The following is a 13,783-nucleotide window of genomic DNA, read 5'->3' as shown; positions in this document are numbered from 1 at the left end:
GGTACTCATGAGGGTCAACAGAATTTTCAGGTAAGGTTCTTTTCAGGCTTCATAATCTTACAGTATTTTAGGGGAGAAATAACTGCTCTAGGCTAAATGCAATATGAGTGGTATAGAAGATGTGGACCCTGCCTTCATAGATTATAGGAGCAACCTAATATAGGCAAGGATTTCGTAGTGAGGTAACCTGAGTGGTGGATATTTAGGGCAGTGAACTACTTCATCTCCACCCAATCAAGAATGGCTTGTTTACGTGCAGATGCTTAGTGATATTAGATAATTTGTTTTGTCCTCTGGAAGCTTTCTCCATATACCTATGGAGGAGGAAAAGGAGCCTGGGCTTATTAAAGGGTTGTGACATTGTCACAGTTAGATGGGACAAATGATAGACTCTTGGCATGGCTTTTTAGGGAGGTTTATTCTTTTTTTTTTTTTTAATTATTTATTTATTTGACAGAAAGAGACACAGCGAGAGAGGGAACACAAGCAGGAGGAGTGGGAGAGGGAGAAGCAGGCTTCCCGCGGAGCAGGGAGCCCGATGCGGGGCTTGATCCCAGGACCCTGGGATCATGACCTGAGCCGAAGGCAGACGCTTAACGACTGAGCCACCCAGGCGCCCCTTTAGGGAGGTTTAATACACATGATGTGGAAGATCAGAGAGCAAGGTATCTCATGAAGCTGTGAACATTTTCTAGTTCATTTATATGGAAGAAATTTGAGTAGTCAAAGAAAGGAGAGTTACCAACTTCAGATTCTGTGTGTTTCTTCTTAATTTGTACATCTATGTGTATCTTGCTGTGTGTTAAGAGGTGTGAGGGACTGAGCTTATTTCAGGGACTTTGTGACTCCCCAACGACAGGAGAGCCCCTAGGATCATTTTGTCTTGAATTGTGCTCTACAGTTTGCCTGACCTTTTGGGGTACCACTGTTGCTAAAACCTATGTGCATTTGCTGTAGACTCACCTAAAATCCTTTGTGTGACTTCACAGGAGCTGACTGGAAGAGGCCATCATTGAAGTCTTTTTATCTATTCTATGTATTGCTGAAGTGAATCTTGTTAATATTTTATCTGAATTATTCATTGTGGACAAGTATTCCAAGGAGAAATCATACAAGGTTAGACTGGGAATATATATTTCGTACGATGCTTTTCATTCAAAGTAATTATTTAAAATTCATCATGAATTTTAACAAACTTACCGCATAGCTTCTTCCTGCTAATTCAATTCCTGCTTAATTTGAACCTCCCATATCCTTTCAGAAAAAACTCTGGAATCAAATTAATTGTAACTAAAGTAACAATTTTTTCATGCTAATAGAGATCAGCTTAAAACAGAGTTGGGCAGCTATTAGATGGTTTAATCCCAAGTTATAGCAAATTGACTCTTCATTAGTGAGGGAGAGGCTCAAATTTTTAGACGGGGAGGAAGAGCAAATGGTACTGAAAATCACCAGATACAGCTCTCTGGCACAAGCTGGTTTCTCCCTCACATTCTTGTTGGCCATAATTCTGATACTGGTGGCAAAAAAATTACTTATTTCCAGTCACTGCTGATGCTCTGGGTAATTGGGAAATTTACCCATGTAGATTAAAGAAAGTTTTTTTTTCTTTTAAATCAGAATAAAGTAGAATCCTTTTTGGAACTATTTAAACTTTCCTGTGGAAGTGTGAACTTTGAAACTCAGCTTTTCATGCTGGTGTCCACTGTGCCCAGGCCCACAGTGCTTAACAGTGTCTTGTTTTGAACACTCTGGGTACAATTTGCCTTCTCTCCACTGAGGAGTTCTTTATTCCCCTCTGGGCTTGCCCTCCCTCTCCCTCTCCCTCACTCACTCACTCACTCTGTCTTTCTTAGGAAAGTGAATTCCCTTTAAGGGTTTTGCTTGGGCAGCAGATTTAAGGGTTCAGAGAAAAACATGAATTTGACCTTAGATTTCCAGGCTCATTCCATTCCGTCATGATGCTACAACTTTAGGTAGTACATGTTGGGCCACCAGAGGTCATATCTTAAAGGTCCTAAAGGCTAATTTATGGTGTTGGAAAGTTTGGATTTGTTTGTTTCTTTAAAAAAAACAACAACACTTTATTTATTTATTTGTCAGAGAGAGAGAGAGAGAGAGAGCACAAGCAGGGGGAGTGGCAGGCAGAGGGAGAAGCAGGCTCCCCGCTGAGCAAGGAGCCCGTTGTGGGACTCAATCCCAGGACCCTGGGATCATGACCTGAGCCAAAGGCAGACGCTTAACCCACTGAGCCACTCAGGCATCTCTACATACCTTTTTAGTAATCATCATTTTAATGCCTACAATATTTTATCAAGCTTTATCATAAATTTACATAGCTATTATCTTACTGAACACTTTAGGTTTCCAGCTCTTTGCTGTTATAAAAACATTGTAATTAGCATCCTTTTGAATATAACTTTTTTTTTTTAAGATTTATTTATTTATTTATTTGACAGAGAGACACAGCCAGAGAGGGAACACAAGCAGGGGGAGTGGGAGAGGGAGAAGCAGGCTTCCCATGGAGCAGGGAGCCCGATGTGGGGCTCGATCCCAAGACCCTGGGATCATGACCCGAGCCGAAGGCAGACGCCCAACGACTGAGCCACCCAGGCACCCCTGAATATAACTTTTCTTTTATTCAATGAATTTCTTAGGATCAATTTGCCTAAGTGAGATAACTGTGTCAAAGAGTATGTGTATATTTTACTTTATTTTATTTTTTATTTGAGTACAGTTGACAATGTTAATTAGCTTCAGGTACACAACTTAGTGATTTGACAAGTTTATGCATTATGCTATGCTCACAAGTGTAGCTACCATCTGTCATCATACAATGCTAGTACAATATCATTGACTGTATTCCTTATGCTGTGCCTTTTATTCCCGTGATTTATTCGTTCCATAACTGGAAGCCTGTTCCAGTTCCTTCTCCCTTTTACCCATTGTCCCAACCCTCCACACTTCTCCCCTCTGACAACCATCAGTTTGTTTGATTTATAGGTCTGCTTCCCCTTTTTGTTTGTTCATTTTCTTTTAGATTCCACTTAGGAGTAGAACCACATGGTATTTGTCTTTCTCAGACTGAATTATTTCACTTAGCTTATTATCCTCTTGGTCCACCCATGTTATCTCCTGGCACTATCTTATCTTTTTACGGCTCTGTAGTTTTCCATTGTGTGTGTGTGTGTGTGTGTGCGCGCGTGCGCCACATTTTTCTTACTCATTCATCTGTTGATGGACACTTAGGTTGCTTCCATATCTTGGCTATTGTAAATAATGCTTCAATAAACAGAGATGCATATATCTTTTCAAATTAATGTTTTCATTTTCTTTGGGTAAATATGCAATAGTGGAATTATTGGATCATATGGTAATTCTATTTTTAATTTTTTGAGGAACCTGCACACTGTTTTCCACAGTGGCTGTACCAAGTTACATTCCCACAGACAGTGTATGAGAGTTTCTTTTTTTCCACATCCTTGCCAACACATGTTATTTTTTGTCTTTTTAATTTTAGACATTCTAATTGATGTAAGGTGGTATCTCATTGTGGCTTTGATTTGCATTTTCCTGATATGAGTGATGTTGAACATCTTCTCATGTGTCTGTTGGCCATTTGGATGTTGGATTTTTTTGTTGGATTATTTGTGGGGTGTTTTGGTGTTGAGTTGTATAAGTTCTTTATATATTTTGGATGTGAACCCCTTATCTTCTCCCATTCAGCAGATTGTCTTTCATTTTGTTGGTGGTTTCCTTTGCTATGCAAAAGCTTTTTATTTTGATGTAGTCCCAGTTGTTTATTTTTGCTTTTGTTTTTCTCACCAAAGGAGACATATCTAAAAAATGTTCTACAGCCAATGTCAGAGAAATTACTGCCTATATTTTCTCCTAGGACTTTGTTTTCAGGTCTCACATTTTAAGTCTTTAATCTGTTGAGTTTCTTTTTGGGTATGGGGTTAGTAAGTAGTTCACTCTCCTTCTTTCACATGTAGCTGTCCAGTTTTCTCAGCACCATTTATTGAAGAGACTGTGTTTTCCCATTGTATATTCTTGCCTCCTTTGTCATAGATTGATTGACCATATAAGCAATGGGTTTATTTTTGGGCTGTCTATTCTGTTCTATTGATATATGTGTCTATTTTTGTGCCCATACTATGCTGTTTTGATTATTGCAGCTTTGTAGTATGTCTTGAAATCTGGGATTGTGATACCTCCAGCTTTGTCCTTCTTTCTCAGGATTGCTTTTGGCTATTTGGGGTCTTTTGTGGTTCCGTACAAATTTTAGGATTATTTTTTCTAGTTCTGTGAAAAATGCTATTGGTATGTTGATAGGGATTGCATTGAATGTGTAAATTGCTCTGGGTAGTATGGACATTTTAACAATATTTGTTCCTCCAGTTCATGAGCATGGAATGTCTTTCTGTTTGTTTGTGCCATCTTCCTTTTCTTTCATCTGTGTTTTACAGTTTTTAGAGCACAGGTCTTTCATGTCTTTGGTTAAATTTATTCCTAGGTTTCTTACTCTTTTTGGTGCAATTGTAAATGGGTGTTTTAAAAATTTATCTTTTTGCTCTTTTCACTATTAGTGTATAGAAATGCTACTGATTCTTGGTGTTAATTTTGTATGCTGCCACTTTACTGAATTCGTTATTACTTCTACTAGTTTTTTGGTGGAGTTTTTAAGATTTTCTATGTTTTTATTCTTGCTATAAATAACTGTTTGCACAAATTCATGTTTTGTTCTTTTGTGGATTCTCAATTTCTTAGATTCTATTTTTGTTCTTTAGTACCTTGCAGTTTCATAGAGCTCCCAGTTCATAATAAAATGTTGGCCAATATTTGAGTGCTTACCAGCATTGTCTTAAAGTCATTTTATGGATTTTGCCTTCATAACAACCATTTAAGTATTATTACTATTTCTACCCGTTTATAAAAATGAAGAAATTGGGGCTTAACAAAGTTAAATAACTTGGCAAAGGTCTTCTGACTCCAAAGCCTGTGCCCCGAATAAATGTCTTGCTGATTTCAAGCTGTTTAGATAATTGGATTTAAAGCATTATCAGGCAGTCACCATTACTTTTGAGATTTTTAAATTTTCTTAACAAAACCATGCCAAGATCATTGATTCCTTTTTTTATTTTCTTGGCCCTTTGTGGTTTTTAATTCACTCTGGTGCTCTATTAAGATAAATCATGGGGTCCCTGGGTGGCTTAGTCAGTTAAGGCTCAGGTCATGATCCCAAGGTCCTGGGATCGAGTCCTGTGTTGGGCTCTCTGCTCAGCAGAGAATCTGCTTCTCCCTCCCACTCTCCCTTTGTGCGCTGTCTCTCTCAAATAAATAAGTAAAATCTTAAAAATAAAAGATATATTATAAGGACGCCTGGGTGGCTCAGTTGGTTGAGCTTCTGAACTCTTGATTGCGGCTCAGGTCATGATCTCAGGGTCCTGGGAACAAGCCCTGTGTCGGGCTCTGTGCTCAGTGCAGAGTCTGCTTGTCCCTCCCCCTCTGCTCCTTTCCCCCAACACATGTGCTCTCTCTCTCTCTAGAATAAATAAGTAAATAAATCTTTTTTAAGAAAAGATATATCATGTTTGTGTGTTGCTGCAAGATTTCTGTAGGGTGTTTGGAATGTTCTATGGGCTTGATGGATTCTAGAAGCAGGACTCCATCTGGAGAAGAGACATCCTTCATCTGAGACCTCTCAAGTGCAATGCAAGTGGAGGCTGGATGTCCTACAAAGTAGCAGATCTTACGGTGGCTCCTGCCCACCCACCCTCCAGTCCCACCAGGGAGACAAGGCTTTAGTGAAGTCGCTGACTCCAGACGGCGAGGAGAATGGAGACAAGCTGTGTGTCCTGCAGGCCGGAGGAAGGAGACAGCTCTGTGTTTGCTACAGCTGCTTAAATGCGATCGTATCAGGGCCCCATCCTGACCCCATGAGACAATCTGCTGTGATTCTGCCAGAGCAGCACCATTCAAGAGACCTCCATGGGTTAAACCTAGGTGATTCTTCCTTGGCATACTCCACTCTTCCTTTTGGAACTCGGAGGCCAGTCAGTCTGACTGTTTCTCAGTCCTGATTACTTCTACGTCCCTCTGGTGAACTGTCCTCTTCCATCTTTATACATGGCTCCAGGTTTCTTTTCTTCTTGGCCAACCTCCCCCTCTTTCTCGTTTGTCAGACCTCTCCTTTGTGCAACTAATGATAACTGTAACATATATAACACTTAACTATCACATATTATGTGCAAGAAGCTCTTCTCAGTGCTGTACGTATATTACTTGCATTGTTTCATTTAATCCTCACATTGCCCCAAGGTTGTAGGCATTGTTAGTATGCCCACTTCTCATGTGTGATGAAACTGAGGCACAGGAAATTTAATTCATCCAATATCACATAGTTACTAAATGGTAGAGGTGGGACTTGAATCCAGAAGTAAGGTTTCAGAGTCTGTGCTCTTGTGCTTAGTCATTAAAGTATCCTGCCTCTCCCTAGGATAAAAATTTCCTTACACTTAACCTTTCTCAGAATGGACCTTCAACCATATTGTCTTTTATTTGCATACAAAAGTGCAACAAAGTACTAATGTGTGCTTGGCTAGCCGCTTGGAATACTTTTTGTTGTTGTTGTGGTAAAAGACTTTATTTATTTGTCAGAGAGAGAGAGAGAGCACAAGCAGGGGGAGCAGCAGACGGAGGGAGAGGGAGAAGCAGGCTCCCCGCTGAGCAAGGAGCCCGATGTGGGGCTTGATCCCCAGACCCTGGGATCATGACCTGAGCTGAAGCACATGCTTAACTGACTGAGCCACCCAGCATCCCTGGGATACTTCTATAACCAGGGAATACAGCTTCCCAGGGAAAAACAGCCCCCACAAATGATGTGCTCATAAGTGAACATTAAAAATCACATGAGGCGCCTGGGTGGGGTTCTGTCTGCGGAGTCGTGGAATCAGTGGCTCGGGAGAATGGTGACTGAGAGAAGGATCAGGGAGAGAACCGAGGAGACTTTAGCGCAGTCCCCACAGGGAAACCATGCCGAAACCCCGGAAGAGGCTCGCTGGAGCTGCTGGGCCTGCTGGGCCAGACAATAAGGGGCCAGCAGGAAAACGTACCAAGACTAAGAACCCAGTAGGGGCATCAGCTACACTGGGTAACTCCAGCCCTGAGAAGACTTCAGCCTCTAAAAACTGTGGGAAGAATCTAAGCAGTTACTGGCTGATGAAGTCTGAGCCAAAAAGCCGACTAGAGAAAGGTGTAGATGTGAAGTTCAGCCTTGAGGATCTTAAAGCACAGCCCAAGCAGAAAGCATGCTGGGATGGTGTTAGCAACTACCAGGCCTGGAACTTCCTGCGAGCCATGCAGCTAGAGCAAGAAGCGTTCTTCTACCATAGCAACTGCAAAGAGCCAGGCATTGCAGGACTTGTGAAGATTGTGAAGGCAGCTTACCCAGACCACAACCAGTTTGAGAAAAACAATCCCCATTATGACCCATCCAGCAAAGAAGACAACCCCAAATGGTCCATGGTGGATGTACAGTTTGTTCGGATGATGAAGTGTTACATTACCCTGGCTGAGCTCAAAACCCATTACCAAGCTCACAAAACCACTGGAGGCCCCTTAAAAAATATGGCTCTCTTCACTCGCCAGAGACTCTAAATTCAGCCCCTGACTTGAGAGGAGTTTGATTTTATTTTGAGCCTGGAAGAAAAGGAGCCAAGTTAACTGGGACACTGTTGCTGGAATGGGCAAGCCATTACTCCAAAGAAGTCAAGCTTTTATAAGACAAAAGAAGGTGTGTGGCAGCTTGTGTGTTATGTTCACCTGGGGTTGTGTACATTGGTGGTTTTCATGTACCTAAATCACATGAGAGGGCTCCTGGGTGGCTCAGTCGTTGAACATCTGCCTTTGGCTCAGGTCATGATCCTGGAGTCTGGGGATTGAGCCACCAAAGAACTAGGCACAGCAGAATAATCTGAAAGAAACTATAAGCATTTAAAAATATGATCACATATTAAGAAGGAATGGAAGCCTAGGGTAAAATAACTGGACACTGGAAATCAAAAGTAGGCAGTTCTCTCTCTCTCTCTCTCTCTCTCTCTCTCTGTGTATCTCTGTCTCAAATGAATAAATAAAATCTTAAAAAAAAAAAAGGGTGGGCGCCTGGGTGGCTCAGATGGTTAAGAGTAGGCAGTTCTACTGGTTATAGATCCAAATTCAGATTTCAAAAAGCTTAATACTCAATAAGGTATAAAAAAAGTATGATTTGATTTTCAGATGAATTGAGAATTGGTAAAATGGAAGGTAGACCTGGGAAATATCACCCAGCTGTCAGAAGACGATGAATTGAGGGAGAATATGAATGAAAAGGTCAAGAGATATAACCAATAGATTGAAGCCTAGTATAAGTTTAACATGGGTTCCAGAAGCAGGGAATAAGAAAGAGGGTAGGGCAAAATTCAAAAGTGCAATGGTTGAAAATTTTCTTGAAATAAGGAAAACATGATTCCTAGGATTGAGGAAGCTGCCAAATTCCAAACATTTTCGTGAGACTGCAGAATTTTTAGCAAGCATATCGGGAAACCAACTCTCTCATATGCCTTTTGTGGGGGGTCCTTTAGCGACATAAATAAAAATGTGTAAGTATTTTGACTCAGAAATCTTGCTTCTAGGAATTTGTCCTCAGTAAATAATCAGTTTAACAGGCAAAGATTTATATATATAAGGATGTTGATCTCAGCATTATAGAGATGGATATATTGGAAACAGATTAAAAAAAACTCACCAGTATGCAAAGATGAAATAAATTTGGGTATAATTGTAAAAGCACTGTTGCTTTTATGTAGCATAGAAAGATGGTTGATATGGTGACAAGATCTAGCTAAAAACCAGTGTGCAGGGGCACCTGGGTGGCTCAGTGGGTTAAACGTCTGACTTCGGCTCAGGTCATGATCTCGGAGTCCTGGGATCGAGCCCTGTGCCCTGCGTTGGCTCTGTGCTCAGCGGAGAGTCTGCTTGTCTCCCTCTCCTTCTGCCCCTCCCCCTGCTCGTGCTCTCTCTTGCTCTCTCAAAGAAATAAGTAAAATCTTAACAAAAACAAACAAACAACAAAACAGTATGCATAGGTTGGTCCCACTGGCATAAACAAAAGTCTGTATATATAACAAGAAGTTTGGAAGGATAAATAGTTTAAGCTTACAGATGGTTACCACTGGGTGGGTAATTTTTACTTGTTTATTTTTACTATCTTGTTTATTCTTCTTTTATTATTTATTTATTCATGTCTGAATTTTAAAAATTATGTGTTGCCTTAATAATTACAAGAAACAATGGGGCACCTGGGTGGCTCAGTCAGTTAAGCATCTGCCTTCACCTCAGTCATGATCCCAGGGTCCTGGGATCGAGCCCCGCATCAGGCTCCCTGCTCAGGGGGGAGCCTGCTTCTCCCTCTCCCTCTATCTGCCACTCTGCCTACCTGTGCTCTCTCTCTATCTCTCTGTCAAAGAAATAAGTAAAATCTTAAAAAAAAAAAAAAAAAGAAACAATAAAGTGTCTCACTCGGGAAACACACAAAAAAACCCCGAAACAAAAATGGTGCCCTGAAGTTCTCACCTCCCAAGTAATTAGAGCAGTCCTAATGACCAAGATATAAATTATATTACACAGTAATCAGAACTGTAGCCCAGAGAGCGAGACTCTTGGGTTCATTCTCCTGTTTCATCCTGCCTTGACACCTTATTTTTCAATTTTTTTCCCTCTTCTATGTAAAACAAAATATATGGTCCCAATGTACTTTATGGCTATGGCATGAATGAGCTCATTTTTAAAACTGGAAATGAATGGATTAAAGTTAATTAAAATCTGTCTATCCTTTCTGTTTTGCCAATGGTGAGCAGCTGGGAAAGATGCCATGAGTCAGTGAGCATGGACAATAAAAATCGGTCAAAGATGTCATCCTTTCTTGTATTTCTCCTCTGGTAGGAAAAGCTGTTTGTGCAGCTGTAGCTCATCCTGTGTCTGCAGGCCATGTTGAGAAGCTGAGCAGCAGTCTAGCACTGATCACTGACCAGAGAAGGATTTCCCTGGGGCTCCATAGGGATTATAATTAGAGCTCAGTGTGACTTGGCATGTTCTTGCTTTCAGTACTGGGGAAGGGCTCTCTTTATATTTGGAAAAAAAACCGACTACATTGAGATGCTCAGTATGGTGAAGGCTGACAGTGAGTGGCTGTGGTAGTGCTCCCTGGCTGTTATCAGAACTTCCTACTGAGCACATAAAATTAAGATGCCCAGATCTTCCAGCATTCTTATTTGGTTGGGCTGAGACCTAGGAATCTGTATGTTAAAAGCTTCCCAGGTGATCCCAATGATTACGAAGATTTAGGAACCGTAGGTCTGTGGCATGGTGTAGTAATGGGAGGTGTCTACTCCACATAAAATATTTATATTTCTTTGTACCCAGTCTTCCCTTTTTTCCTTATCTTCTTTTCCTGTTCTCTCACTTTAAAAAAATTATCAAACATCTTATTTCTTGGGGCGCCTGGGTGGTTTAGTCAGGTAAGCAGCTGACTCTTGATTTTTGGCTTAGGTCATGATCTCAGGGGCATGAGATTGAGCCCCACTTTGGGCTCCATGCTGGACATGGAGCCTGCTTAAGATTCCCTCTGCCCCTCATCTCTCTCTTCCTCTAAAATAACGATAATAACAATCATAATAAATAATAAAATTTGTTTAAAAAATTTTACTTCCTGGTTTTTGCCTATGTAAATCCTGTGTATATTTATGGGACTACTAAATGAGGTTGCTGACCCATGGCCTGGGATCTGGAATCTGACCTAAATAGTGTTTTAGTATCATTGTGCGTGAGTGTTTGTTTATGCATGTCTGTCCAAATGTCCTGTAGATACTATTTACCAGTATCTACTATCCTAAAGATGATATATAGCTTTCAACCTAAAATCATGAGACATAAAAAGCAAGAAAAATAACCCACTTCAAGAGACAATCAGAGATCTTAACTAACGTATGATCCAGGTATTGAAATTATCAGATAGAGAATTTTTGAAAACTGTGATAATCCAGGATAATCTCCCTGTCTTAAGGTCAGCTGAACAGGAACCTTAATTCTTCTTTGTCATGTAACCTAATATATTCATAGGTTGCAGGTATTAGGGTATAGTCATCTTTGGTGGTAGGGCATTATTCTGTTTACCACACAAACTACATGTAATTAGAATCCCAGAAGTAGAAGTGAGAGAGAATGGGACTGAAGAGATACTTGAAGCGATATTGAATGGCTAGGAATTTTCCAAAAATAATAAAAGATACCAAACCATAGATCCAAGAAGTTCAGAGTGCTCTAACCAGGTGTATACACACACACACACACACACACACACACACACACACACACACACACACACACACACACACACACACACACACACACCTAGACACTTCAAACTGCTAAAAACCAAAGAGAAAGAAAATATCTTGAAGGACGTTAGAGAAAATAGAATACATGCGGAACAACAAAGGTAAGATTTAAGGCAGACATATTATCAGAAACTACAAAATCCAGAAGACAATAAAGTGACTTCTGTCAGGTACTGGAGAAAAACCCCACTCAGGTCAGAAAATTATATCCAGCAAACACGTCTTTCAAAAGTGAAGGAAAAAGAGAGACATTTTCAGACAAACTCTGAATTAATTACTAGCAGACCTGCACTACAAGAAATGTTAAGAGAAGTTTTTCAGGCATGAGGAACATGATACCAGGCCGAAACTTGGATATACACAAAGAAATGAAGATCTCCCAGAGTGATTAAAGGGAAGATAAATATAAAAAGCTTTTTTCTTTTATTTTAAATTACTCTAATCAGCTGTTGAAAATGACAATTTCTGCATTAATACTTTGGGTTTATAGTTTATATAAAAGTAAAGTATGACAATGGAAGTGCAAGATTCTTACACTACATGTGAAGCACTATAATAGAAATTTGAAAGTAAACTGTAATTAAAGATGTAAATAGTAGGGGTGCCTGGGTGGCTCAGTCGTTAAGCGTCTGCCTTCGGCTCAGATTGTGATCCCAGGGTCCTGGGATTGAGCCTCACATTGGGCTTCCTGCTCAGCGGGAAGCCTGCTTCTCCCTCTCCCACTCCCCCTGATTGTGTTCCTGCTCTTGCTCTCTCTCTCTCTCAAATAAATAAAATCTTTTTTAAAACATAAAGATATAAATAGTAAACACAGGGAAACTGCTACAAACATTTTTAAAAGATGTGTAAATAATAAGGCAATAGTGGAAATAGAGTGGAATTCTAAAAAATATTCAATCCAAAATCAGGATGATAAAGAGGAAAAAAGGAGCAAAAAGTGGATGGGACAAATAGGAAACAAACGGCAAGATGGCAGATTTTACTCCAACCATATCAGTATTTCCACTAAATGTAAATGATCTAAACACAAATTAAAAGAGATTGTCAGATCAGTTAAAGAAGGAAGGGCCAACTCTTTGCTGTCTATAGGAAAGCCACTTGAAGTAAAAAGACAGGCTAAAAATCATTCCTATTATTATCTGGCATGTTAATTAAAGTCACTTATTAATATTCTTTTTACATAATTCTTTTACCCTTAAGAGATTCTGTTCTTGGTTATTTTTGGGGGGGTTGTGCAAACTGAAGCAAAGAAGAAATTTAAAATTCCATTCCACACAAAGTAGTAGTCTGTTCTGTTTCTTCTATTATGGAATAGTATGTTAATTTGCTTAGACTCTGCTCTTACATTACATGGTGTTTGCTGAGAGTAAACATTCCTCTGTAGTCTTTTTAACCCTTGCTCATTCACTTTGGCCTCTCTCTTGGCAGTCTGCTGTCTTAGGATTTTTCTTATAATTTAACTTTTGCCTCCAGTGTTCATTTGCTTTTTTCAAGAGTCAATTTTTAGAATGTCTGGGTGTTAAGAATGTTAGCTTTCTGGAAAAGCATGACCATGAATTTTTTCGCTGCTGTAAGTCTCTGGGGAAGCTGATTGTTTTTAAAGAGTAATTTATGTGTTTTTCCAGGAGGATTCCCAAAGGCATACTCTTTTCCAAGGCACTTTTGGAATAATTTCATTTTGGTTATTAGTCCCTTTAACACAGGATTGTTACTCTCAAATATGCAAAGCCTGTGAACCACTTAAAAAGGACAACCAGCCACAGTCAAATTTTTTAGAGGCAAAATGTAGTTGGAAAAAAATTTCCTGGTTATTTCCTCAAGCGCTGTGTGTGAGTAGTAGTCAATTGACATGTCTTATGTCTTCAACATCAATTATTTTTAAGTTGGAAGTACACGGTATAAAGAGAAATCTTTATTTGTATTTTAGATTGGGAGGAATGATAGAGTAACAGCAGTCCCAGGGAAGGTAGGTTTGTCCCAATGCCATCACCCTCTACCTCTTCTTTCCCTCTGGGTCGTGTGTGCTGTGAGTGTGTACCGTGTTGCTGTGCCCACAACTTGGCCACTGAATATTGATTGTCATGGAATCCAGTATTAGAATGTATAATGAGTATATATAGGGAGAAATAATGGGTACAGAACTTGAATTATTTCCAAGGGGGATTAGGTGATTTAGAACATGATCTCTAAAAAAGTATCTCAGTGTTGAATGTTGTGTTACTTAAAATACATACTGAGTTATCCTTAGGATGCCTTATAAAGCTAAGAAGAATCTGAAGTGCTAATAAGGGGCGCCTGAGTGGCTCAGATGGGTAAGTGTCTGCCTTCAGCTCTGGTCATGATCCCAG

At 40.0% G+C, this 13,783-nt stretch overlaps 2 protein-coding genes across 7 annotated transcripts in view; both read left to right on the top strand.

Moving 5' to 3' along the window:
* GPR176 (G protein-coupled receptor 176) overlaps positions 1-13,783 on the top strand; it is a 118,887-nt gene that overhangs the window by 92,768 nt on the left and 12,336 nt on the right. The window contains exon 3 of one of the 5 annotated variants that reach the window (XM_027568696.1): positions 13,363-13,401. The exons of 3 other annotated variants lie outside the window; for them this stretch is intronic. The gene's annotated coding sequence lies outside the window, so the exon portion shown is untranslated. Of the gene's footprint in view, positions 1-1,055; positions 1,117-13,362; positions 13,402-13,783 lie in introns of those variants that run through there. One more of the 5 variants, XM_027568697.1, reaches the window with a different exon arrangement.
* Positions 7,036-7,773, top strand: LOC113908513 (thymocyte nuclear protein 1-like). 2 transcript variants are annotated; one of them, XM_027568701.2, is made up of 2 exons: positions 7,036-7,527; positions 7,679-7,773. In XM_027568701.2, the coding sequence occupies exons 1-2, from the start codon at positions 7,036-7,038 to the stop codon at positions 7,697-7,699; spliced, it is 513 nt and encodes a 170-aa protein (XP_027424502.1). In that variant the 3' UTR covers positions 7,700-7,773. The 2 variants fall into 2 exon arrangements, with proteins under 2 accessions (XP_027424502.1, XP_027424501.1); XM_027568700.2 differs by lacking the exon at positions 7,679-7,773 and having other exon boundaries at positions 7,036-7,659.

Source organism: Zalophus californianus, chromosome 6 (assembly GCF_009762305.2).
Source record: "Zalophus californianus isolate mZalCal1 chromosome 6, mZalCal1.pri.v2, whole genome shotgun sequence".
Lineage (NCBI taxonomy): Eukaryota > Metazoa > Chordata > Mammalia > Carnivora > Otariidae > Zalophus > Zalophus californianus.
Note: the sequence above shows the minus strand (reverse complement) of the source record. Positions and strands in the feature narration are given on the sequence as shown.